Genomic DNA, 17,382 nt, shown 5'->3' with positions numbered 1-17,382 from the left:
TAGAAAGATGTACTCTCTGCCCATCGGCCTCAGGAAAAAGAAGTAAGGAAAAGAGAAGATTATAATATTTATATGAAAAAGTACATAAGAAACGTCTACTCTCTCAGATTATACATAAATGACTAAGAATATAACTGTGAAAACAAAGTAGGTACATATGATTCCATTCTATATGATACTCGATTTAAACATTTAAAGAAACATATCATTACAATCTCTTCACTCACATGTCCAAAACTGTCAAAGTCATCTGTCAAGCTAAATTCTGTTCTTTTTTTGTAGATTTAATTGAAGGAAAGTAAGGAAATAAATAAAATTTAAACCAAATCAAAATGGTAAATAATTTGCAAATTTCTTCGTAATCTTTTATTTAATGTCGGTCTAGATCATCTATATCTAAAGTTAAAAGTGTAAAATATAATTTCGTGTGCTTATTTTTTGCGGCGAATGTGTATTTATTGTGATAAAACTATATTAAAAATTTGAGGTTTATCTCGAGAAATAGTCTGTTTTTATCTATTTTTATTGTGTACACTTGTGAAGATGATTGGTAAATAGTATATCATGAACGATTCTTCGCCAAAATTACTTAAATAAAATAGTAATTAAATAAGTTACACCGACATAGTTTATGCCGACTTCGCAACTGTTTTTGGTTTCGCTTTTGTTCACTTAAAAACCCGTCACGTGATGAATTTTATGGGATGAATAAGTGTTGTATGAAAGGAATTTACTATTTCTTTTACTATTACATGTCATTAACCGATCCAATATTAATCTAATTGGTTATTGAATCCAGATGGTGTCTGATTCATCATCACTCAATTATTGAACTGGGGAGCATTTATTATTACATTATGCCCACTTAATTTGTTTTTTTTTCCACTCTGTGAAAACTTAAGGTTATCTGAATATCCAAATAAAATGGTCCTTTTCACTTCCAAGTTATATTTATACCAAATGTCACCTTCCGAATTCAGTCAGCTCAGCTCAGTCAGTTTCAGCTTTATAAATGTTGTTAACAAAAGATAAATTAACTGGGTGATTGATTATAAAGATTTAATAAAAAATTCATAACTTTCCATCTTGACCATTTGGAAACAGCTGCTTATTTTGAACTGCATGTTGGTCGAGTATATTCACATTTGAATTGTTTTTCTTATTCATTTAATATTTGTGTAACATTTAATACCTTATATAGTATTTTTACTTTTTTGGGGCAATAAAGTGTTCAACCGTCTTAATAAAAGGAGTTTCTCAATTTAACCTATGTATTTATGTAGATACGCTTGTATGTTTGTTTTATTATCTCATGTTGTGCTGAACCAATATTGTTACAACATTCAGTGTATGTTACACTTAGGTCAGATTCTAAGTTCTCTTGATTGTTGACAAAATTCCATTACAAGAAGCATGTTGTTGAAGTACTTTTGATAAAACTGACGAATCACATTATTGTTAATGAGATGTCAATTTTCTTTTTAAATTAATTCTTATTTTTTTTATACATATATATTTCTTTGCAGCAACCACAAATCCTAGTTCTGAAGGAGGGCACGGATCAGTCCCAGGGCAAGCCCCAGCTGATCTCCAACATAAATGCGTGCCAAATCGTTGTGGATGCTGTAAGTAATTATAAAGACTACTAGCTGGGGTCAAAAAGACTGAGCCCACATCCAGCTGGCTTAATGATAGAATTGAGATTCAAATAGTGACAGGTTGCTAGCCTATCACCTAAAAGGAGAATCCCACATTTATAAGCCATAGTTGCCTTTAACTATGCCCACGGGAAAGAGATGGAGTGGCCCTGTTCTTTATTTTTATTATTAACTCTTACACAATTTATTTAAGAACCTCTTTCTTTAAGTTTGTTCTAATCTTCCAGGTGCGGACCACCCTGGGTCCCCGTGGCATGGACAAGCTGATTGTGGACCACGCCGGCAAAGCTGTTATATCCAATGATGGAGCTACGATTATGAAGGTGGAATATTTTTCTCCAATTTTCCCCCATACTGCTATAAAATAATTTATTAACAGTAATATTTTTCACATTTGAAAGATGTATGCCAGGTGGTGAATTGGACTACTCTGTCCTTATCTAATAGATGTCGTAAAACGTGACTAAGGGAATTGGCGTACCTTCATCTAGCGTAAGCTTAACTGTTTTGGTAATGCAGAAAAAACATAATGTATGCCAGTTTGTATTCTTTCCATGTAAAATGTAGAAGCCAATAGAATAGAATACATTTATTTTCAAAATTGGATACTAGGAATCGCTTATTGACGTCACATCATTTAAATCGAATTATAACTACTACCGCTTCCAAAGCGCATGTGTAGAAGAAGCGGCGGAACAAACTACACTGCAGCAGCAATCAAGGGAAAGGCTATTAAACTGAAGATTCTTTTTCTAGATGATGGTCTAGCAATCTGTCACTGTTTAAATCTCAATTCTACCATTAAGCCACTTTGCTGAACATGGTATTTTAGTCTTTAGCTGAAAAGCCAAACTAGACAACAGTCTAGTTTGGCTTTTCAGCTAAAGACTAACAGGCTCTGACAGGGTAGACAGAGCCAACAGGCTCTGTCTACCCTGTCAGTATGTAGTATTTGAAAGAAACACTTGCACCCTGTATTAAAATTTTTTGTGGAATATTAAGTTTGATTGTACTGGTGTTTCTCCAAAACAGGGCAGGGTAGCCAACACCATTTATTTATTTTTAGCAATCAATAATGCATACATGTAATCACGTCTTTATCCCTTGCGGGGAAGACAGAGCCAAACAGTTTTAAAAGATCATGTTCAGCTGTATGGCTATTATGGTATTGAGATGCAAATTGTGTACAAGAAGTGTTATACAAGATGAATCCCAAGTTTAATAGCCTTTCCCTTAATCGCCTTTAACGACATCCATGGGGGAAGATATGGAGTGGTTCTATTGTAAAATGAGAACCGGGAACCACACGGCACCAATGATTATAATATCTTTAAACTCCTGAACATCCAATGTGGGTGATCGATAGTAGAAATGAGGTCATATGTTTGTTCTATAACATACAAACAATACATACATGACCTGTGTATTAATTATATGTTATATTTCATTTCAGCTTCTGGATATTGTACACCCAGCTGCGAAGACCCTGGTCGATATAGCCAAGTCCCAGGATGCTGAGGTAAGTGTAGCGACATCTTTACGCCTAAAGTCACAAAAACAAAATCACGCGACGCTAACAGTAAAAAAACAGCGAAAAGTCTAAATCGCGCAAGCAAAGATTTCACGGATTGGGAGAATTTATACGACCTCCGGATCGACATCGTGTGTCGCGCGGTTCCCCAGGCGTTACACCAGCTTACAGGAAGATCTACCCTTTGGTGGCGGTCCAGCCCGATTATTAATTTTGTCATACAGTAATACCTCGGACTTACGCGATAGGTGGGACTGAGCGCTATCCGCGTAAGTCGAATTCGCGTAAGTCGGGGTACAATTTTGCATATAAAGACATACAAAGTATATTTAATTGGGACTGGAGACTAAATAAAACAATAATTTAGGAAATAATTAGTATCTAATTTTAGATAATATGACAAACTATATTAATAGAGTGTATAAACACAATCCGAAGTTATTTTGATGTAGAAGGTTTCATAAATTGTAACAAAGTCGTCTGACGAGTCAATGATTTTTTCTTCTCCCGTAATATCTCTTCGTAGCATCCTAGTAATTTTTTTATTCTATGTTTTGTAACAAAAATGCGCTCTTCATTGGAGTCTATGTTTTCCAAAATTGTTAACCCTTTTTCAATCGAACTGAGGGCTTCTGTCAAGTTTCCAACTGTCATTTGATCTTCTAATTGAACTGTATCCAAAGAATCATGTTTATCAATTTCTTCCTCTTGTTCACGCATTGTCATGAGCTCATCAATTGTAAGCTCCTCATTGTATGAATCCAACAGCTCTTGAACATCATCACTATCCACTTCTAAATTTATTTTTCTACCAAGTGAAAAGAGTCGGTTCTACTTCGTTTGGATGCCATAGTACTTAGTAAATATCTCAGGTCGTCGCACAACGCACAAAAAAACACAAAATCGTAACTTATGTACCTACGCGCCGATTCCGCACTACACGTCTGTGCCTGTTGTTAACTGAACGAATAATAATGCAGGCGGGAGGAGTCAGAAACAAACGCCGACGCTTTACCTTGACTACGCGACGTTCAAACAGAAAACGAATAGACGAGAAAATTAAATCGCGTAACTCCGAATTCGCGTAAGTCGAGGTAGCGTAAGTCGGGGTATTACTGTATTTTTTTTCCTAATTATTCATTAATTCTTACATCAAAACTTTAAACTAGTAACTTATAAATATATCATTGGACAAGTAATCAGCATACCCGCTATTAATCTAGGAATGGGCGTCTATCTCCATATCCTGTAGTAATAAATATTAAAAGTGGTAAATGTATGTTATGGAGAAAAAACATTATCTTACGACATTCATGGGAAAGAAATGGAGTGGTCTAATTCGTTTTTGTATTGGTGCCGGGAACCACAGGCGACTTAGGTATAGGCTTACAAATTTGGGATTCTTTTTTTAGGCGATGGGCTAGTAACCTGTCACTATTTGAATCTCAATTCTAACCTTAAGCCAAATAGCTGAACGTGGCCATTTAGTCTTTTCAAAACTGTTGGCTTTGTCCATCTTCAAACTTTAGATACAGATACAGAGAAATTTATTACAAGGGCACTGCTTATTTCTAGAGAAATTTCTTCCAGTTAGCCCGCGACAGGAAAATGCAAAGGAGAAAATGCAAAGAAAGGCATGCATATGTGTACTATTACGTTATTGAGACATTTTAAATTATCCATAACCTATGATTAAACAAACGGATCCAATTTCCGAATGGCCATTGCGGACAACATACAATTATGAGCGACAAATAATTTGCATTATATACTTAGCTACAAAAGCTACTAAGCAGGAGTTAATACAATAATAATGTTACAGGTTGGAGACGGTACAACTTCAGTGGTAATACTGGCTGGTGAGCTGCTGAAAAGGTTGAAACCTTTCGTGGAAGAGGGTGAGCCAATTTTACATACATATTATCACGTCGTATTATGCAGAGATCATGGCAAGTGGAAAGAGGTAATCTCTGCCTACCCCTCCGGGAAAGAGGCGTGATTTTATGTATGTATGTATGTTATCAAGTCTATATCCCTTGCGTGGTAGACAGAGCTAACAGTCTTGGAAAGACTTGTAGGCCACGTTCAGCTGTTTGGCTAAATGATAGAATTGAGTTTCAAATTGTGACAGGTTGCTAGCCCATCGCCTAAAAAAGAATCCCAAGTTTATAAGCATATCCCTTAGTCGCCTTTTACGACATGCATGGGAAAGAGTGTATTATTTTTTATATTTGTGTCGTAAACCACACGGCATAAATTTAGTTTTGTAAGACTTATTTTGTCACTGTTTGTTATTACGAAATAATATTTTAAAAGTCATTGAACAGATAATCCGTGAGTTTTTGCAAACATAATATGTCCTGTATGCACACGTGACCTGATTCGTAGTGGTTTGACGATGACCAATGATTAAAAACACGGATCCAATTACTGAATTTATTATGTGGATCATATATGTAAATATATGAGGTCTAAGTTGAACCCACGCGGCTTTTCAATCATAAAAATACAAGTTGGACAATAAGATAGTAGTCATATAAAATAATTATTAATTATTATTGTTATATTCATCATTAGCTGTGCCCGCAACTTCGTCCGCGTGGTATAGTTATTTTGGGCATCATTTGAAGCACTCAAAGAGGAATAATTTTCCCCGTTTTTTTTCACATATTCCCTTTTTTCTTTGCTATTTATAGTTGCAGCTGATGTTTATTTATTTATTTTATTTATTTATTATGTATTATATGTTATATAGCCTAAAGCCTTCCTCGATAAATGGTCTATTCAACACGAAAAGAATTTTTCAATTTCTTCAACCAGAAGTTCCTGAGATTAGCGCGTTCAAACAAACAAACTCTTCAACTTTATAATATTAGTATACTTAATAATATGATCACGTCTATATCCCTAGCGGGGTAGACAGAGCCACCAGTCTATATAAAGTAATAATAGTCAGTCAATATTAGTATATTATATATATATATATAATATATATATATATATATATATATGTATGCATGTTTCAGGTGTACATCCCCGTATAATCGTGCGGGCCGTACGCACAGCTGCCAGGATAGCCGTTGAGAAGGTCAAGGAGTTGGCCGTCCAGATTGATAACAAATCGCCCGAGGAGAAGAAGTGAGTCCCAGTCTAGTCTTAAAATTTAAGCGATGCAAATATAACTTTTGTAAAAAGACAACCGCCTCCGATCGATATCCTCCTTTTTTGAAGTCGGTTAAATTTCTTAAACCTAATCTAATAAGTGTAATAAACACTGCTGAAAGCCTGATCAAAATCGGTTCAGCGAAACACGAGATGATAGCGCGGAAAACGAAAAGAGCCATCTTTTTTTTTAAAGCGGTTATTAAATTATGTTTTTTTTTAAAAATGGCTAATTGAATCATTTAGGAATTTTGACTATACATACATACATAAAGTAAAATCACGCCTTTTTCCCGGAGGGGTAGGCAGAGGCTACATCTTTCCATTTGTCACGATACCTGTATACTTATTTCGCTTCATTCACATTCATAACTCTTTTCATGCAATACATATAATCATGTCTATATTTCTTGCGGGATAGACGGATCCAAAAAGTCTTGAAAAGACTGATAGGCCACATTCAGCTGTTTGGCTTAATGATAGAATTGAGATTCAAATAGTGACAGGTTGCTAGCCCATCGCCTTAAAGTAGAATCCCAAGTTTATAAGCCTTTAATTATCTTTTAGTCGCCTACTACGACAGCCATGAGAGCGAGATGGAGTGGTACTATTCTTTTTTTTATTAGTGCCGGGAACCACACGGCACCGACAAAAACTATTATAATTTGCAAACTTTCGCTTCGTCTATGTTTGCAAAGTGACGATTTCTTTCCGTGTGGTTCCTGGCACCAATACAAAAAAGAATAGGAGTAAAAGGCGACTAAGGGACTTACAAACTTGAGATTCTTTTTTAGGCGATGGGCTAGCAACCTGTCACTATTTAAATCTCAATTCTATCATTAAGCCTGGCTGAACGTGGCCATTCAGTCCTTTCAAGACTGTTGGCTCTGTCTACCCCGCAAGGGATATAGACGTGAACATATGTATGTATGTATGTACGATTTCTTTCACCAGGGATCTCCTGCAGAAATGTGCCTCTACGGCCATGTCGTCCAAACTCATCCACCAGCAGAGGGGCCACTTCTCCAAGATGGTGGTTGATGCTGTACTGTCCCTGGACGCTCCGCTGCTGCCTTTGGACATGATCGGTGAGTTATGTTTCACACACACACACACACTGTTGACGTTGTTGAAGAAAATGCTGCAGTGCAGTTTGTTACCGCTTCTTCTGCACTGACGCCTTGGAAGCGGCGGTAGCGGTAAGTTAGCCAATGTTGTGAAACCAAAAGTTTTGACAATTATTAAGCAATATGAAGTATATTAAAAATCGCGTCAAATTAAGAAAGTTAAAAATCGCGTCAAATTAAAAAAAAAAAACCTAAAAACTGGTAATGATATGTCTTATATGAATGAATTTTAAAAATACATAAATATAGTCACGTCTATATCACTTACGGGCTAGACAGAGCAAACTGTCTTAAAAAGACTGATTGACCACGCTCAGCTTTTTGACTTGATGACAGAATTGAGATTCAAATAGTGACAGGTTGCTAACCCATCGCCTAAAAGAAGAATCTCAAGTGTAAAAGCCTATCCCTTAATCGTCTTATACGACATCCATGGGAAAGAGAAGGAGTGGACATATTCTTTAATTTTTTTAATTGGTGCCACACTGCACATGTTAAATATTTCAATAGTTAACATTGAAAATCCAATTGCAAACATTGACTAACTTCAGGTAAGTCCTGGATATGGTCAGGTTTAGAATCTCCTAAATTGTTAAAATTAATTATTGCTAAATTGTTAAGTCTAGTTTTAAGAACTTTTATCTCTTTTGTTCTCATGTAAGTGGATTTTGTAATCTTTTTTGAGAATAAATTCTTTAAACCCAACCTAAAGAGATTGTTAAATGTGGATGATGATGCCTGAAGTGTATGAATTCAATACGACCTTTTTTCATTCAGGTATCAAAAAGGTGTCCGGCGGAGCCCTAGAAGACTCGTTCCTGGTCGCGGGCGTGGCGTTCAAGAAGACCTTCTCCTACGCCGGTTTCGAGATGCAGCCGAAGAGTTACGACAATTGCAAGATCGCTCTGCTGAACATCGAGCTGGAGCTCAAAGCGGAGAGGGACAATGCTGAGGTGGGCCTTCTTACCGTTCTTCTCTTCTCTTCTTCTTGCCGTGTGGTTCCCGGCACCATTACAAAAAAGAATAGGACCACTCCATCTCTTTCCCATGGATGTCGTAAAAGGCGACTAAGGGATAGGTTTATAAACTAAGGATTCCTCTTTTAGGCGATGGGCCAGCAACCTGTCACTATTTGAATCTCAGTTCTATCATTAAGGCAAAAAGCTGAACGTGGCCATTCAGTCTTTTCAAGACTGTTGGCTCTGTCTACCCGGCAAGGGATATAGACGTGACTATATGTATGTATGTATGTTCTTTTCTCCCACTTCTGATATGACTATGTTGTGTAGCCAGTAACACATTCACTCAATTACAACTTCTGAACCCGTTCACTAGAATAGAATAGGTTTATTTTCAAAATTGCATACAAGGTATCAGTTATTGACGTCACATCACTTAAATCTAATTGTAACTACATACTACCGCTTCCAAAGCGCATGTGTAGAAGAAGCTGCGGAACTAACTACACTGCAGCATTTTTCATCGGATTTCACTCGTTTCGCACTCCTGCCCAGCATGCAGCAAGGCACGCGCGGCGCTTCGTTCTCGTTCTTCCTACTTCTGATTACCCCATTCTTTTACTTCCCACTTCTGATTACCCGATTCACTTCCTTGCCACTTCTGTATACCCCATTCTTTTACTTCCCACTTCTGATTACCCCATCCTCTCTCTTCCCACTTCTGATTACCCCCATCTTCTCTCTTCCCACTTCTGATTAACCCCATCCTCTCTCTTCCCACTTCTGATTATGCCTATCCTTGCTTCCCGCCTCTGATTACCCCCATTCTCTTGCTTCCCACTTCTGATTACCCCATTCTTTCACTTCCCACTTCTGATTACCCCGTTCTTTCACTTCCCACTTCTGATTACCCCATTCTCTCGCTTCCCACTTCTGATTACCCCATTCTATCGCTTATCTCTTCTGTGCCAATGATTATAAAACACGGATCCAATTACTGATTCGTTTATGAGGATCAATTGTTATTATGAGGCACTAAAAAGTATTTTAAAACTTAGATCAAACGTCGGGCTGGTCCCAAGGGAATATGTAATCCGCTGATCGCTTGCTTGATAACTATTTGATATATATATGTTCAAAGAAGTTTGAAATGTTATACAAACTCTTTCTTGTTATGTTCTTGTTTATCTGTGGCGTGGCGTCCCATGCGCGCGCATCTTAAAAATACATGGCGTTCGTGTCCAAGCTATCCTTTGGTTTTATTGCATAATTATTTATAATATCAATAAATATATCACTATTGTATTGTTCCCTCATTTCAGGTGCGCGTGGACAACGTGACTGAGTACCAGAAGGTGGTGGACGCCGAATGGCAGATACTGTACGAGAAGTTGGCGGCGCTCCACGCGAGCGGTGCGCAGGTTGTGCTCAGCAAACTGCCCATTGGAGACGTGGCCACGCAGTACTTCGCTGACCGGTGATTTGTTTGTTACCTTGATAATTGGAATCAGTTGTTACTTTCATGCCGTGTGGTTCCCGGTGCCAATAAAAAAAAGAATAGGACCACTCCATCTCGTTCCCACGGATGTCGTAGAAGGCGACTAAGGGTTAGGCTTATAAACTTGGGATTCTTCTTTTAGATGTTGGCCGATTCTCAGACCTACTCAATATGCCCACAAAATTGCATGAGGATCGGTCAAGCCGTTTCGGAGGAGTACGGGAATGAACATTGTGACACGAGAATTTTATATATAAGATAATTTTTAAAGTATATGTATTATTATTTTTTACTTGGCCGATGATTATAAAAAACGGATCCAATTTCTGAAATTTTGTGAGGATCGCATAAATATATGAGGCCAATTACTCATATTACTATTAAACATAAATACATCAAAGCTACTCCTAAAAAGGCACACTTGGCAGAACTCTCCTTTTACAAAAGTTATACTTAAAACTTATCCATATACATACATATGGTCACGTCTATTTCCTTTGTGGGCTAGACAGAGCCAACAGTCTTGAAGACTGAATGGCCATGTTCAGCTATTTGGCTTAATGATAGAATTGAGATTCAAATAGTGATAGGCTGCTAGCCTATCGCCTAAAAAAAAGAATCCCAAGTTTGTAAGCCTATCCCTTAGTCGCCTTTTACGACATCCATGAAAAAGAGATGGAGTGGTCCTATTTTTTTTTTGTATTAGTGCCGGCAACCACACGGCACCTTATCCATACACTTATTTCTATTTCTTTGTCACACAGCGATATGTTCTGCGCCGGCCGAGTGCCGGAGGAGGATCTGCGGCGCACGCAGCGCGCGTGCGGCGGCGCCATCTTGTCGTCGGTGAGGGACCTCAAGCCTGAAGCTTTGGGTACTTGCAAGCATTTCACTGAGAGGCAGGTGGGCGGGGAGCGGTATAACATCTTTACTGGTGAGTGTGAAACCTCTGAAGGGACTTACAATACAATACAATACAATACAAATTATCTTTATTGTCCATAAAAAAAACTTGGACTTGACCGTTTCACTGATAGCTATCTATACTAATATTGTAAAGCTGATGAGTTTGTTTGTTTGAACGCGCTAATTCCAATTGAAAAATTATTTTTGTGTTGAATAGACCATTTATCGAGGAAGGCTTTAGGCTGTATAACATCACGCTGCAACTGTTAGGAGCGAAGAAATATGTGAAAAAAACGGGGAAAATTATTTGTCCTTGAGGACTTCGATGATGCCCAAAATAACTATTGCACGCCGACGAAGTCGCGGGCACAGCTAGTAAAATATGTAACCGCTCTTTCAGATCTGAAAGTAATATCGGAAAGATCGATTTCACCCCTCTCAGGGTTGACAGAGCCGACAGGCTGAAAGGTCACGTTCAGCTGTATGTCCAAATGATGAAAATTGAGATACAAATAGTGACAGGTTGCTAGCTTATCGCCTACAAGAAGAATCTCAAGTTTATAAGCGTATCCCTTTGTCGTTCTTTACGAGATCCAAGGTTAAGAGATGGAGCGGTCCTATTCCAAAGTTCCGGAGACCACACGGCATGGAAAGATTGTATATGTTCTATTTATAGTTTCTCGCCGAAGAACCAGTTATAAAATACACCCCTGTTAAAATAAATACATTTTAGAGGTTAACTCAAATGGCGCTTTATATTTATTGGTTGATCTCGATCGCTTTAGCAGCAAATGTCGAGCCGGTGTTACCACATTCATAAAATTTGCTAAATATTGGGGAAATTATTAAAATTTTTGAGATTATCAAATAAAAATTTTTTACTTGTACTATTATTTAATTTCAACATTTCTTTGCATAGGTTATAATAAAGAAGAAGCACCTCCTGGTGAGATAATTAAGACATTTGACACTAGTTAATTTATTTTTCAAAGTTTAAGACTGGTCGCTTTTAAAGGGACAATCTTTAATAGTTTTTAGATAGTTAATCCATTCATTGTTCAGTGACTCATTGAATATGTTAAAAGTGTTTTTTAGGCTTTGTTAGTTCTCTTAAGAAATAGATCAAGTAAGAAAAAGAAGTTTTTGAGTATATATTATAAGTAGTTTTTATATTTTATGCATACATATAGTGAGTTCTTGGTAGTATCTAGCTAGCTGTTCACTCTCACACAGCTTCAGATTAATTCTGAAATAGACTACCGTCTTGATGTAGTGGTACTTTTATTTACATTTAATTTTTCATTTATTTCATAGTACATATAATTTAATAGAATCGGATCTGGGTCGAGTTCCACAGAATGTGTTTACCACAAAGAGTAAATAGGGGAAGAGTTAACATTACTTCTATGCATAAAAATTCATTTACAATTAAAATAAATAAAACAATTGCTACATAATCTATACTAATATTATAAAGCTGAAGAGTTTGTATGTTTGAACGCGCTAATCTCAGGTACTACTGGTTCGAACTGAAAAAATATTTTTACTTTAAATAGACCATTTATCGAGGAAGGCTTTAGGCTATATAACATCACGCTGCAACTACAAGGAGCGAAGAAATAATGGAAAATGTAAAAAAAACGGGGAAAATTATTCATCCTTGAGGGCTTCAATGATGCTAAAAAAAACTATTCCACGCGGACGAAGTCGCGGGCACAGCTAGTAAACTATATACATAGCTTGATACCATAATAAGAAAAGTGAGTAAATTATGTTTTTAAAATTATTAACATCAACCTTCTTTCATCAACGCCCAGGTTGCCCGGCCGCCAAGACCTGCACCCTGATACTCCGCGGAGGCGCCGAACAGTTCCTGGAGGAGACTGAGAGGTCTTTACACGACGCCATCATGATCGTGCGACGCACTATTAGAAACGACGCGGTCGTCGCTGGTACGTGAAACGTAGATAGATATTATCACGTCTATATCCCTTGCGGGGTAGACAGAGCCAACGGTCTTGAAAAGACTGACAGGCCACCTTCAGCTATTTGAATCTCAATTCTATCATTAAGTCAAACAGCTGAACGTGGCCTATAAAACAACTGCATCCTTTTAAACATAGACTATATCCATGCTTCTGAGCCCTTTTTTTATTTAAATTAAACGTCATCATTTTCACATTTAAGACTGATAGGCCACGTTCAGCTGTTTGACTATCCAATTTTTTAGGCTTGATGACGAATGAAATATACTTTTATTAATTTTAATATAATTTTTTTTATCTATAACCAGGCGGCGGCGCGATAGACATGGAGCTGTCTAAACACCTCCGCGAGTATTCCAAGACGGTGGCGGGCAAGGAGCAGCTGCTGCTGGGGGCGGCGGCGCGCGCGCTGGAGGCTATACCGCGGCAGCTGTGCGACAACGCCGGCTTCGACGCCACCACGCTGCTGAACAAGCTGCGGCAGAAGCATCATCAGGGTATGATGTTAAAAAAATTTAAAATTTTTATTCATTATTTATTAAATAGGATACTTCATATCGCTTAATAATTGTCAAAAACTTTTGGTTTCACAACGTTGGTTGACGTCAAATTATAATTACTTAAAAACTAAGTTTACTGCCGTTTCCGAGGCGTCAGTGCAGAAGAAGCGGTAACAAACTGCACTGCAGCACTTTTTTTTTGACAACGTCAACTTCACAAATATCCAAACTTAGAATAGAATGTGGACGAGAGAATACATTACATTGTTCTGATTAATATATTTATATAAGATTTATTTATTATACATACATACATAAAATCACGCCTCTTTCCCGGAGGGGTAGGCAGAGACTACTTCTTTCCACTTGCCACTATCGCTTTGCTTCGCTTTATCCACATTCATAAATCTCTTCGTGCAAGCTCGGCGGTTTCGGGTGCTCAGGGTATGACAGTGGATATTGTATGGATAGAGCGTAGAGAAAGAGGCGGACGGTGTTTTAGTACAGGGCAAAATGAAGCACCATTAGTGTGATGGCCCATTGTATAAATATATATATACACGCCTCATGCACACATTCTCACTTATAGTGTGTCAGTCGACCGCCATTAAGTCATAGATTATGACATGCAAATATTAATCGTTAAAAAAAACATTTGGCATTTATGCTACTTGGGAAGTATAGGAGAATACTGACAGAGGATATTCTCAAATTACCGCGGGAACAGGGAAATAATATCATTTTACGCGAGCGGAGCTGCGGTCATAGTGTAGTAGATTATTTTTAGGTAAAATGCCGCGATTGAAAAGACAAAAGTTGCTTACGGTAGATGTCGCTGAAGTCACACAAAGCGAGCCAACAAAGTTGCAAGTAACTGACGCTAGTGGCGCTGAACTCTTGCATGGAAATGTCAAAGCAACTTCGAGAATATTCCAAGGCGGTTGCGGGTAATGAACAAGTGTTACCGCCTTTTCTGCACTGACGCCTTGGAAGCGGCGGTAAACTTAGTTTTAAGTTATTTATTTGACGTCAACCAATGTTGTGAAACCAAAAGATATGTCGAATCATTAAGTGATATGAAGTGTCCTATAATGTAAATGAATAAAAGTTTTGAATTTAAGTTTGTTACTAGGAGCCATAGCGCGAGCACTGAAGGCAAGGAAACACATATATGTGAACACTGACCGATGATATGAGATTTAACGCGAATGAATCTGGTGTTATTTCGACCGCCATTTTAGTTCAACTTATGAGTCGGGTAATAATATATCTCTTATTTATTCGGCAGGTGAGGTGTGGTACGGCGTTGACATTCAGAAGGAGGATATAGCTGATAACTTCGCTAGCTGCGTTTGGGAGCCGGCCATTATCAAAATCAATGCTATAACCGCCGCTTGCGAGGCGGCCGCTCAGGTAAGGAAGTGCAAAACGTACCTTAAATCACGTCTTTATCCCTTACGGGGTAGGCAGAGATTACATCTTTCCACTTGCCACGATCCCTGCATACTTGGCTCGCTTTATCCACATTCATAATTATAAAAATAAATAAATAAAAATAGCCTTTATTGCTGTTTTACAAAGGTTTGGTTTATATCACGCAATTCGTTCCTTTCACAACAGCTTGTCTTTAGACAAAGGCCTCCTCCATTACTTACTTTCCTGTCCCTTGGCACCCACCCTGTTCAAATAAGGAACAGGTCATTTGAGGTCATTTTTCTATATGATTTCTTTGAGGTCACATTCATAACTATCTTTTTGCAAGCTCGGCGGTTTCGGGTATTCTTGACGTCCTTAATTTGATCAAAGCACGTAATTGTAGGCTTTCCCATTCGTTTCTATCCGACAAATACAAAATGTCTATTTAAATTTCAGATCCTGTCAGTTGATGAGACTATTAAGAATGCGAAGAGTGGAGACGCACAGCCGATGGCAGGCGGCCGCGGTATGGGCAGACCTATGATGGGATAATTCGCTAAGACGACTTTATTAACCCTAGGCATTTAAATCTTGAAATGTTCTATTTATGTTTTAGTGTTTTATGAAGGATTTTTTTATGGTTTCCGTTTTTTTTGAGGGCATTATTCATAACCATTGACTTATTTAGAGAGGCCCTTAGTGTCTGTACAAACTAATATCAGAAATGCGAAAGTAAGTTTTTTTTTGTAACTTCACTTTAGATCCACTATAATTCGTAAATTTTAAATTATCAAAATAAATAGTGAAATTAATTACATAAATTAAATAAACATCTTTGATTACTCGTTATTTTAAAAAATGGTTAATATTTTTGAAAATTCTTCATAAATCATTGAAAAATAATAGGGATTTTTATTTTTCTGTCACAGAAGAAAATATAGGTTATAAAAAAATTGCCTTAGCCTTATGCTAGCTAGGTACACTATTGTATTAACCCGTTCAGTCTCGTATATGTATTATGTTGTGGTCTTATAAACCGCTTTACGTGTCGTACAGTCAACCGTATATCAAGTTACCATGTATGGAACTCGTATGACGCGGTAAAAGAGGCGAATTCGCAGTGAACTTTTGTAATATCTAACTACCCGAATACACTTGCAAATTCTCAGCTGTTGACTGAGCATTTTGAAATTTTACTTGTGATTGTAACTCAATCGAGCCGTCACAATAACGCTACTAGTTATTCAAATGAAGAAATTTCAGAGATAAATAGGTTTTGTACTGCAAGTTTTTATAAACAATTTGTATGATGCTAATTTCATCTCAATACTTCATATTGTTTAGTATTCACTATTATAATTGAATGCAACAATGCATTTTATTGTATTATTTTGTAAATAAAATGGGGTCCGCATCTGTCGAAGTGGCGCTAGTGTAACATGTTCCCATAACTGATTTTATATCAAACTATTTAATAGGTTATGAATGATCTTAGCTATTTTATAACAGTCTAGTTTTCTTGCGAGGAAACAATGAACAAGCAAAAAAAAATCACAGGGGAACAAGCTACAATAGCGCCATCTTCAAATATTTTTCACCGGCCGGCCCTATTAAACTTCTTGTTATTGAAATTAAATACAATTATTTTAAGGTTAGAATAACTAAATGATTAACAGGAAATGTTGGTATATTTAATTATTTACTGACTCAATCCTAAAGTAATTGTACATGATTTGAGCAAATCTTCGATGTTTAACTGTGTTTATTATCCATTATAGCATTGATTGGAATGTTTACAATAATCACAAGGTCTTTAAAATCGTTTCATGTGAGAAATGATAACTACATGACCTACTGAATTATGGTCAATGTTGAATGAATGGAATATGTTCGCCTTAACGCCTTCACAAACGCTAGTGCTAAGTTATTTTAGACGATATAATAATTTAGTAATAAAATACTAAACACCGTGTTATGTCTTTTATTGCTTACTGTATAGATTTTATTAGATTTTTTGGATTCCGTAGCCAAATAACAAAAATTGAGTACTTATTTTGCTTAACATGCTGTTGCCCGCGACGTAGTTCGCCGTAAAAGTCAATCTACAAAAAATCTGATCAGCTGTATGAGGCGTGGGGTATTTTTTATACTAGATCAGAATACCAGTTATTAAGTTGGATTGAAGCCTAACACATTTGAGAAAACTGCATTCAAATCGGAAATGTTATGGCGTCAAACATGCAGAAGGACAAAAATTCTAAGACATTTTTGGGTTCTGTTAGTCGAAAATAGATATTGGATATATATTTTTAACTACAGACATCAGTTAGTTATTACTATTTTATTATATATGTGGATATGTACCTACTATAGTTTGGCAATACCTACCCAACGTCTGATGGTCTTCGACCCAAGATAAAATAATCGTGCGAACTTAGCCTGCAAATTTTCTTATAAACAATGCAATGATTGGGGGTCATTCATGGCTTCTAGGACATAGTAGTTTTTCACATCTAAACACTTCTCAAATGTAATGGTATTTCACTGGATAAGAATCGCAACAATGTTTTTTATATTGAATTTCTTCGTAAATTTGTATAACTTCGTCAGTTGCTAATGGAATTGAAATTAATTATAAGT

At 37.0% G+C, this 17,382-nt stretch overlaps 1 protein-coding gene across 1 annotated transcript; it reads left to right on the top strand.

The window, feature by feature from the left end:
• Positions 1 to 224: 224 nt before the first annotated feature.
• On the top strand, positions 225 to 16,713 carry LOC106138970 (T-complex protein 1 subunit eta). The gene is made up of 14 exons (XM_013340291.2): positions 225 to 335; positions 1,527 to 1,625; positions 1,886 to 1,981; positions 3,112 to 3,177; positions 5,012 to 5,087; positions 6,216 to 6,327; positions 7,306 to 7,439; positions 8,256 to 8,431; positions 9,760 to 9,914; positions 10,700 to 10,869; positions 12,659 to 12,793; positions 13,135 to 13,323; positions 14,615 to 14,739; positions 15,199 to 16,713. The coding sequence occupies exons 1-14, from the start codon at positions 333 to 335 to the stop codon at positions 15,292 to 15,294; spliced, it is 1,632 nt and encodes a 543-aa protein (XP_013195745.2). The 5' UTR covers positions 225 to 332; the 3' UTR covers positions 15,295 to 16,713.
• The last annotated feature ends 669 nt before the right edge of the window (positions 16,714 to 17,382 follow it).

Source organism: Amyelois transitella, chromosome 31 (genome assembly GCF_032362555.1).
Source record: "Amyelois transitella isolate CPQ chromosome 31, ilAmyTran1.1, whole genome shotgun sequence".
In the NCBI taxonomy this organism is placed as follows: domain Eukaryota; kingdom Metazoa; phylum Arthropoda; class Insecta; order Lepidoptera; family Pyralidae; genus Amyelois; species Amyelois transitella.
Note: the sequence above shows the minus strand (reverse complement) of the source record. Positions and strands in the feature narration are given on the sequence as shown.

What these genes read in the sequence shown, in the direction of transcription:
- LOC106138970 (XM_013340291.2), top strand. An exon ending in CCAAGTCCCAGGATGCTGAG is followed by an intron (nt 3,178 to 5,011) that starts GTAAGTGTAGCG and finishes ATAATGTTACAG; the next exon opens with GTTGGAGACGGTACAACTTC. An exon ending in CTTGCGAGGCGGCCGCTCAG is followed by an intron (nt 14,740 to 15,198) that starts GTAAGGAAGTGC and finishes TTTAAATTTCAG; the next exon opens with ATCCTGTCAGTTGATGAGAC.